This window comes from Anabrus simplex, chromosome 2, assembly GCF_040414725.1.
Source record: "Anabrus simplex isolate iqAnaSimp1 chromosome 2, ASM4041472v1, whole genome shotgun sequence".
NCBI lineage: Eukaryota > Metazoa > Arthropoda > Insecta > Orthoptera > Tettigoniidae > Anabrus > Anabrus simplex.
In genome coordinates this window covers 153,789,303-153,800,021 of record NC_090266.1, presented here as the reverse complement: position 1 = coordinate 153,800,021, position 10,719 = coordinate 153,789,303, and the positions used below count along the sequence as shown (strand labels likewise).

The 10,719-nt window shown below is 40.6% G+C and overlaps 1 protein-coding gene across 2 annotated transcripts in view; it reads left to right on the top strand.

Moving 5' to 3' along the window:
• The first annotated feature begins 9,301 nt into the window (after window positions 1-9,301).
• LOC136862713 (R3H domain-containing protein 4) overlaps window positions 9,302-10,719 on the top strand; it is a 123,808-nt gene continuing 122,390 nt past the window's right edge. For both annotated transcript variants that reach the window (XM_067138932.2, XM_067138931.2), the window contains exon 1: window positions 9,302-9,441. In XM_067138932.2, coding sequence (XP_066995033.1) covers window positions 9,374-9,441 — 68 coding nt within the window. In that variant the 5' untranslated portion in view covers window positions 9,302-9,373. The remainder of the gene's footprint in view (window positions 9,442-10,719) is intronic.

Sequence of the window (10,719 nt, the reverse complement as noted above, 5' to 3'; positions counted from 1 at the left end):
ATTTTCCTTATCCCCTTGTCCGTCTTCTCCAACACTGCTGTGTATAACTTGCCTTTCTTCCACTCTCTTCCCCATACTCATCTCCTTATCTTCCTCCTGTGTCATCATTTCATCTACGTCCAGTAATTTGGTCACGGTCCAAATGCTTTTCCAGCAGCCATTTGTCACTACTAGTTCCTGTCCCCTGGTAGAAGCTCTCAAACCTTAGTGTCTGGTCCGAATCATATGCTTCTTAAGAATTTTGACGTTCCTGATCCCTTCACTTCCATGTCTCTCCTCATCCAAATATTTTCCCTCATTTCCCATCACTATTCCGGCCATCAACGTTGAAAACAGTTGCACTTTAATCGGCCTATTTCATTTTACTTTCCCTATTCTCGCCACATCGTCTGTCTACTTCACTGAAATTAATTTTCATTTTCCCCTGAATTAGATCCACCACTTTATAAATTGTAAGCAGCTTGTCCTCCCTCTTCTCCTCGGGCACACCATATATAAATAGACATTTCTTTCTCCGATTTTGTGTACTGATTTCTACTTCTGATTTAAGCCTCAGCCACTGATCTCTATACATGGATCGCTGATGGCAGGTCTCCGCTGCAGGAGAAAGTACGCCAAGTTGAGCGCGCGGTTCGCCATGTTGGCGTACCCAACCTAGAGCTCTCCTTATGGGGAAGCAATGATAATATAGTCAATTTTAAGTCGCAATTAATGGCGCATTGGAATAATTAAAAATATAGAGACATGTTCACTCAAAGCATAAGGACATTGGGATCACTGACACGTCATTCCGAGGTCAGTAAATCTCCGGGATAGCAATAAACATGAGTGTATGATAACGGCTGACAAATATTAACTTAGGTGCTGAATACATGCAATTAGCGATCGGTAACACAATACGAGTGAAAACCAGTTTCTGGAAACATTGCTGTAAATTGTATACATGTATGTCACGAAATTATGCATTCTTAAAATGATGTACCTATAAACGTAGCTCACTATACAGGCCTAGATTCGACATATCGTAATCGGTGCTTGATAATGAATTTCTGTTTCCTGTTTCCATGAAATAACGCGCATATTATCAAATTAAAATATCATTGAAGCAAATGCACACATTTATAAAACCAGCAAATATTCAAAACTTGTCAATATATCACATTACCTGCAGCTTAATTTACTATTACAGACCTCTTTAATTAAATTCAGCTAGCAAAGCGATATTGATAGTCATCATCAGAAATATGTAACACCAGTTAAAAGAGTCCCAAATACCACGAATAGTATAATGGGATAGCCCCAAACACCCACCACACTTTCCCTTCGCCCACCACTCCAGTGTCTGAAACCCATAATTATTACTGATGTAAATAAGGTCTAGAATTCCTCCAGACTTCATTTTCTAATATTGTTATAAGGTCACGTCAATTATTTCATCGAAACCGACAGTTTAATTATGAGAAATAAAAAAATATATAAGTAAATCTTTACTTGCAGTTAATGTTCAGTAAAATTGAAAACAGTTGGCTGTACATCACTTCTAAGGTGTACAGTTAGTCCATTTCTATCAAAACAGTCTTCCTCTAAGTGATCCGAGCAGAGAAAGAGCTGTTTTAGAAGGCTCCCAATTCTCCCGCCTGATATTCCAAACCATGATCTTAGAAGTTCGGGTCTCGAGAAAGTAAACCTACAAAAATTAATTGCCATTTTGCTCCCGGAATATGCGAAAAAAGATACAATAAACCTACAACTCAAAGCACTACCCTAGGAAGATTCTTATGTACAGTATAAAACTCCCCGATGAAATGATTTCTCCTTCTGCTGATCGGTTCTGTTTTTACATCCATAAGCTGAACACTGCGGTATGTTAATACCCCGTAGAATGTTTCTTCATTCATATTTCAGATAAACACATACATATTTAAATTGAATCTTGTAATCCACAAGTATACTACAAGGCAACGAACCTAAAATCGTAAAATACACTACTGTTTACTTTGCAATAACACAGCACAGAACACTCGTGGAACTACAATCAGGAGGCCTGGCGTACTTAACTAAGCATAAACGAAGTAAGCGCGCTCCTCGTGGTCTACTGTACCGTGCGCTCGCTGCCATCTTACTACGCCAGTCATCTTCTATTCGGCTTACTGCTACCCAAGCTATCAGCAATCCAGGTATAGAGATCAGTGGCCTCAGCGCTTCCTCTTCTAATCTTCTTATTTTCTCCCGTAATGATGCCACTTCTCCGGTGTTGTTTCTCACTTTGGCTGTTGTGTGATCTGCATTTTCTCGAAACCATAGCTTCATTTTCTCGAACTTCTTCATTTGGTCTTGTATTCAATTTTTAATTTGTTCAAATGGGCACACCTCCTTTACAACTCTTTTGATTAGCTCCACGTCTTCCCAATTCATGCTTTCGCTGGAGTTCGGTCTGAAGTTCAATTCAACTTCTCCGATCCATAGCATTACTATAATCAGCGCCGCTGTCAGCATCATCTCTCCCTTCATTCCCAATACCATTCTACTCCCCCCTAATTTCACTTTTTCTTTCTTCTTCCTCCCCAGCCATCTTCCTATTACTGCCCTGTATTGTTCAACACCAATCATCTTCTCTAGACTCCTCACTTCTTTCTTACACTCCCCTCCGGCTCTCCGCACTTTCACTATCGGGACCGTCTACTCAACACTTCCTCGCTTGTCGAACGCTTAGGCTATACTGCCATGGGTATATCCCTGGGGAATTGAGGATACTTTGCTTTCCGGGCTTTATGTGGATGTTCCTTGGCTTCTTCTATTAGCTTCTTTTCCTCATCCAGCAGAATATCTTTCCTGGTATTTCTCAATGTGGTTTTATATTCCCTATTTTTCTTTGTATATTCCTGTAGGTCAAGCTGAGACTGGGACTTTCTGAATATGTGCAGAGCTTGTAGCGCTTCCTTACGGACTTTGTAGCATAACTTATTAAACCATGGATATGCACGCCTGGTGTTAACTAATGGACATCCAGCGGCTATTTTAATAATGCTCTCCAGACGATCCAGTATCTGATTCAAATCTCGCCCATCAGTAGGATTTAGGTCTTCGCTTGCCTTTGTGAGAATCTCTTGATTTAATTTCCTGGAGTACGGATTTCTAGCCTCGGTCTCCTCCGGTGACAGCCGTTCTATACAGAGTGTGATTTCCGCTGGTAAATGTTTTCTGATGACCACATCATCCGTTACTCTACCGCCTGTTATTGTGCACCTTTTCATGTTTGTATAAACAAGGTCTATTTTGCTGCTCCCATTGCTGCATATATACGTCTTGCAGTGGGCGTCATTTACAAGTGATAGCCGTTCCTCTTGCATATAACTAAGTATACTGTCTGTTTTCTTGTTAACTCGGTCCAACCGACAGTTTAGGTCTTTTGCTGGTATAACTGTCTCACTACTGCGTACTCTAGCCAGCGTTGTGGCTTTGTCGTCTATTACTTCTTCCTCTTTGCATTCTGGTTGAAAGTATGCTCCTATAATTACACACGAATTTGTTCTCACTGCCAATACATTGTCAGTATTATATATAGTTCTGATCGGACTCACCAACATGTTATGCCGCCTTTCGGTCTATCCATCTTTCCTTGTAAAGAAAGAACATGCGCTGCATACACATTATTTGGACACCACCCCTTGCTCAAAAATGTCTCCACTAAAATAACTATGTCGTATTCTACAAGTATGTCTTTAGGTATCATATTCATGGCATTTACTATACCCTCAACATTCCACGACAGACATCGGCGGTTTCGTTCGTCTCTCCGTTTAAATCTCAAAGGAGCACGAAAAGTACGCCAGGTGACATTTTTCGGCCGGAACTTGCTGTGATATACCTTCTCGAGGTCTTTCTGGGGCACGCGCATTTTGAATGCTCGACTAGAAGGTTGGGAGCTCACTTGTTGACAGTCGATATCGCGTATTCCGTTTTCTTTTAGGTATTCCTCGAGGTCCTCTTCCAATGTATAACCAGCCCTTGCCCTCAGCTGCTTTTATCTTGCTCTCTCCATGCTTACTACCACGCAATAGCTCCCTTCTCTCATAAGACCCAAGTCTCTGCAGTTGGCCCACCTGTCTTGTGCGTTCTTCTTCCGTTACGCCCGTTAATTGTGTGTGCCTTCTACGGCTACGCTGCATTTTCCAAGGACCTTCGTGCCTTATTTCTACCTCTTTTCTTCTATTCTCGCTCCTCTTCTGCCTCTTTGTTGAGTTTCCATTTGTACGTATTGTACTGGACCATCTCCCTCGCTAGATCTTCTTGGTATTTGGATAATACTGCCAGGTTCTGTTTATTTTCTTTCTGTCTTTGACAGGTCTGTGTATCGCTCTGTTACATTCTTTATTACAGTCTCCCTCTTGAACGTCCTATTTTCACGTTCCATTGCTCTTTACTTTCATATTTGATTTTTTCCCTGTAGGTTCGTTTCCAGAAACTTAAGAATTGTATCTACTTTCAAGGTTAGGTAAGCTATGGTGTCGTTGCCTGGTTCAGCTGTCGTTTCAGTTTTCAAAACAGTCGATTTACATGCGACACATAGCGTTGATGATCATATTATTGGTTCTAACTTGCTTACTCCTTATGCATCACAGGACGCAATGACTGCTGCTAACAAATTATGTTGGTGTTCGAAAGGGAAGTCTAAATTATGGAGGGGACACGTACTCGGTGTTGTTATAAATATAAAATCAGAAGAGAGTTCATTGAAATTAAATTTGTTTGGTAATTCAACACTATACTTTAAAGTTTTAGAATGTTCCTTTTTCCTACCCTTTCCTGTCTGATCAGGCTTGCCTGGGAGGTCCATTGGCTCTTTTAAGGGCCCCTAAAGTACTTTGATAGCCATAAAGCAGGTTCGTCTTTTGATGATATCGTATTAAATCTTTATTTAACTTTATACAGTCAGCGTGTTGCCAAATTCTACAACGTTCGCATTCAACTGCTTTTTCGTTCTCTCTCACGATCTTCATACAGATATTACAGACATCAACCATTCCCACCTCTCTGATTTCGGTATCCGTTGGCATTGCTGTTCTTTACTCTTATAACCCATTGAACAAAGATGGCGCACTCACTCGCTTGACTATGCATTTATTGCTTGCATTGTTTAAGAATGAAACGGAGTGCGCACATTTGTGCATGTTTAAATAGTTAGTTCTCCTTGCTGTACTCTGAGAGAGCTCACTATTTTTTCCACAACTGATTAGATGATATCTTGCACATGTTTTGTAACAAAGTTCACATTTACACTTATCACCTGGCGTATGGGATGACTTGATCACGCATAGTTTATGATGGAGGCCATTGACCGCGTAACGAGTCACCATATGCCTGAGCACATAGTTTGCCATCGTCCCAGCTCTGTTCATCATGGCTTCGGTGCTGTAAAAATCTTCCCAGATACTGGATCTCTTTTCATACCGCTCCTTTATACGTTTCTCTGATGCAATCGTGTATGGGATTCCTAGTTTGATTTTGATATCCTCTATATAGAAAGAATCCTTTGCCTAGTTCATATACCAGCCTCATTTGTGTGAACTTTGACACGCACAGAGTGCGCTTGAGGAAGCATGCTTTCACTCTTTCTATGACTGCCAGATCTGCCGTTGTTAGATTATTCCATATTAATTGAATCCCGTATGTAATTATGGCCGTTATCTTAGGATTGAAAGAAATAATGCCGTCTTGAGGTCTAATAGTTCTGGATGTGAGATGTCCTGGAAGGCTCTGATTGCTGCTATCGCTTTCTCTTTTACATGTATTTTGAACGATGTTCTTGTTGATTGTAGTCGTATTCCGAGGTAGTTCCAGTGATTGACTACCGTGAGTTCTTCTTTTTACACATTGTATGATATCGTTTTTGGCAATATTGGCTCCCTTTCTGAAAATCAATTGAACGGATTTGCTTCTGTTTATAGTAAAGTCATTCTGCTTAGCCCAGTTTTGTAGTCTGTCAAAAGATTTTTGTAGTTGGTTCTTCTTTGTTATTGGAGCCGATGACAATGTCATCTCCATACATGTATATTACTACTGGTACATTGTCAGCTATGACCATCTCCACAATATCTGCTGATGCCAAGTTGAATAGTATTAGGCTTATTGGGTCTTCTTGTAGGACTCCATTTGTTTGTATAATACTATCTGAAATACTGGTTCCATCATCAATAGTTATTATGTTTACTGTGACGATGTTGTTTATTATTGTGACTAACCTGTTATTTTCTCCTAAGATTGCTTCTAGTTTCTTGATTAATTTCTGACTGTTTGGGAAATCAAATGCCTTGTTGTAATCAATGAAGATTAGGAAGAATTTTTGTTTTGGGTGTCTTAATGTATTGTCGATACTATCTAGTAGATTCTGTACTGCATGCAGAGTCGATCTTCCTCGACAAAAGCCGAACAGGTTGTCCGGAATCTTCTCATCTACTTCTTTTGTCATTCATTTTGTAAGGAGTCTGGTGAAAACTTTGAATATATTGCTCTCCTGAGCTATGCCCCTATATGAGTCTGGTATTACCTTTGCCTTTGTAGGATTTTTACTGTAGATTCTCTCCACATTTGAGGTATACCCCCTTTCTCAATGCATTTATTGAATAGTGAGGTCCATACTCCAGTAAGGATCCCATTGAGGTCTTTACATGTTCATTGTATATTCCATCGGGGCCCGCTGCTTTATTAGATGCTAGATGTTTTATTATTGTTTCCACTTCCTCTTTAGTGAAATTCTGGAATGCCTGATCTTGTTCAGTGACTATCTTCTTCTCTGTTGCATGCATACTACATTCTCTATTTAAGACACCAGAGAAATGGGTCTTCCATGAATCCATTATTCAGGGGCGTATTCTCCTTGAATGCAAGGCATTCACTGCATGCGTTATGATAACACAAAGAACTGTCTGATGTACGATTTTAGGTTGTTTTAAGTCAAATATTAACGATTTCATCTCTCAGAAGTTCAAAAGGTCCGCGCAACTGTACTAGTTCCGTTGCTTGACTACGTGTGGTGCTGGTGTAGTCTCGCCGTCTACTCCTCTCTAGGAAGAAAGAGACAGCATGGCGGAGTTAAGGATGCAAGGCATTCAATCTTAAAATTGCATTCGATGGCAGACGTAGTTCCGAAATCCTCCGAGCGATGTCGCTGCAATTGAAACTTGGACAGAATTTGTCACCCCATACCCGTGCTACCCTCTGCCATCTGTTAGCAACTTGGAGAAAGTCGACATGTTTACAGCGAACGGGACCCACAGATTATCCCCCAGCGAGAACCCAACGTGACGAAACTGACCAATGCCACTGAGGTGACTTTCCTCCAGTGCTTCAGTTGTGGCTAACTAGTGAGTTAATTCATTGTGTGTTTTGCTGATTAGTGAGTTCATTCTGTGTGTACTGTTCCTGTGCTATTCGTCGTTTTCGGTCTGTTATTATATTTTGCGCTTATTGTGGTATTAACGATGGATGAGTCTAAAACGGATATAATTGTAAATCAGTTTACTGGCCGTTCGTTTGATGAAAAATTCAAATAGTTCAAGCCGGGAGACCTCTACCTTCCCTCGTATATTTCTTCTTTACCGGGCGAGTTGGCCGTGCGTGTAGAGGCGCGCGGCTGTGAGCTTCCATCCGGGAGATAGTAGGTTCGAATCCCACTATCGGCAGCCCTGAAGATGGTTTTCCGTGGTTTCCCATTTTCACACCAGGCAAATGCTGGGGCTGTACCTTAATTAAGGCCACGGCCGCTTCCTTCCTTCTTTCCTATCCCATCGTCGCCATAAGACCTATCTGTGTCGGTGCGACGTAAAGCCCCGTAGCAAAAAATTCTTCTCCTTCTCCTTCTTAATCTGCTTACCCTCCAGGGTTGGCTTTTCCCTCGGCTTTTCGGACTCAGCGAGGGATCCCATCTGTATCGCCTCAAGGGCAGTGTCCTGGAGCTTCAGACTCTGCGTCGGGGACGAAACTGGGGAGGATGACCAGTACCTCGCCCAGGCGGCCTCACCTGCTATGCTGAACAGGGGCCTTGCGGGGGATGGGAATATTGGAAGGGATAGACAAGGAAGAGGGAAGGAAGCGGCCGTGGCCTGAAGCTAGGTACCATCCCGGCATTTGCCTGGAAAAGTGGGAAACCACGGAAAACCACTTCCAGAATGGCTGAGGTGGGAATCGAACCCACCTCTACTCAGTTGACCTCCCGAGGCTGAGTGAACCCCGTTACAGCCCTCGTACCACCTTTCAAATTTCGTGGCAGAGCCTGGAATCGAACCCGGACCTCCGGGGGTGGCAGCTAATCACACCAACCACTACACCACAGAGGCGGACTCTCGTAAATTTAAAAATAGAAAACAAGAATTGTGTACGCACGTTCAATCCAGGAACTTACAGTAAAACTGTTTGGCTCGAGTTCACTTACATGTAATTAGGGTGAGTAGAATTGAAATTTACTTAATACATTGTGTTAACTGCATGGTTACTAGTTGCATGCCTCAGTGGAGATTCCAGGATACGCCACTGCCATTATTATGTCATGAGGGAATCGCGGTTTCCGTGGGTTTTGGATTTGGAACGCTCTTTCTTTTGCTATTTCTGCCTTTTGTTTGTTCTTATTCTCAAGGTATGATTGTTTCTTTTCTTTTATCATCATCTTAAATGCTTTGCGTTCAATGTCGTATTCTGCCAGGTTGGTGGTTGTATTTTCTGCTTTAACTTTGTGTAATGCTTGTAATAATAATCTCCTGTGTGCATAACATTTAGCATCAAACCATTCTTGTGCTTTCCTTGTTTTTTGTTTGACCGGAATGAAAGCCTGCCTTTGTCTGTGTTGTCTCTTGCTGCTCCCTCAATCGTATTCTGTCCTACTTTTTGTATTAGTTCTAGTATTTCCTCAGTTGATGGGAGTTTCTCTTCGTTCAATTTTCTTGAAAATTTTGTTCTTTCGTGCGAGGTGATTAGTAGTATTGTCCTCACTCATAATGCACATCCTTGGTTTCTTTTTTCAGTTTTCACTTTTGGCTACACTGATCACAATGTTTTGTAATTTTTTGTTAGGATGCAAGTACGGACTATTGCTGCTTAGCATTCAACTTTAGAGGCACAAGTTCAAACAAATAATTATCTTAGATGGTTTAGTATAAATTACAATTGAAACTATACCACTCTCACTGTTAGGTTGTCGAAACTATCACTTTCCCCATACACAACTTAAAACTCCGCCATGAACATTTTCGAGCCACAGTTGGCAACAATAAGATAGTGTTTGTTCGTTTGTTTGTATGGTTTGATTGTTGGGTGGTTGTTTGACGTTTGTGGCTCGAGAAAATTATTTTCGTTTCTTGTCGCAGATTGATATAATAAAATGGGTGTAATTAGTAAGAATGACAGAAAAATTGGACGATTTGGTTCAGATTCGAGTGAATCGTTGCAGTAAGTAGATATGTTCACCGCAGAGATTACGGATGTAGTTTGAAAGGCAGTGATTGCAATCGTTAGGTTAAAGTTGTTATGTGTCTATGTTGTGAAATGGGTACGATCCTATATTTGACACCACCGGACGGCAGGTGTCAGGTGAATGTTTTAAAGAATGCTGAGGTGTAAATATAGCCCTATATGCAGATAAGTGGCGTTTGATGGTGTTATCGTCAAAACTTAGAAGATGAATTCGTGGGCATAAAAATTATAAACTGGAGAGGTTTTCACCTATTCAGTACATAGTTATATTTACAGTGTTATGAGGAGAGGTTTCCACCTATTCAGTACATAGTTGTATTTACAGTGTTATGTATTGAATAGGTGGAATCCTCTCCTATTTATATGTTATCTCAGTTCAATACAGACCAACAACATGAAGTTCATAACCCTTGATGAATTCGTGGGGAATGACTGATTATTGTTCTCCATTTATTACAAGGGTTAGACTTGTTCTAGATGTTAGGTCCATTTAAACAAGTGTTTGTACGTTCATGTCACATTTACCGTTGGTGAAGATGGGTTGCTTCCGGCAAATGCCTAGAGTGTCACTCACTATCCAACCATTTTGCCATGAAATTGGGACAAAAGAATGTGTACTTCTGTTATAAAATAAATTATCGTTAGCAGGAATAGAAGCTGATGGCAGCACTCCTGCAGTGTCCACTCTTTTTGTAGATGGTGGATATATATATAATACACCACTAGTGAAACGTATGAATAATGCCAGAAAACACATTGGATACATTTGTTTTTAGATGATCGTTTCAGATTAGTGTTGTTGATCTCATCGTGCTGTATCTGTGACGTAATGTATTGAAAGGTGGGGAGTTCAGTTGTTGTATAGCAGTTTGGTCATAGCCAATAGGCCTATATTAACGTTATGAAGTTTTAATACCAAACATGGGTTTAATTAGCGAGGAAAAAAAGATTGCACCTTCTAGTTCTGGTTCTAGAAATTCTCTGAGGTAAATATCTTCTTCCTACTAATGACAGATGTAATAATATGTTGATGAAGGATAGCTATTAAATTATTAGGTTCAGGTTGCCACTTCTCGGTATTATGAGCTGTAGATATTACCTTACTTGTAAATAATGAGATGTAGGCCTAGACGTCTTTAATGAAGGTTAAAATTAAAAAAATATATATCCTGATCATTATTATGTTATCATTAATGAACATTTTTGTGTCATATGGAAACCCTTATAAAATCTTCACGTGATTCTAGTTGAAGA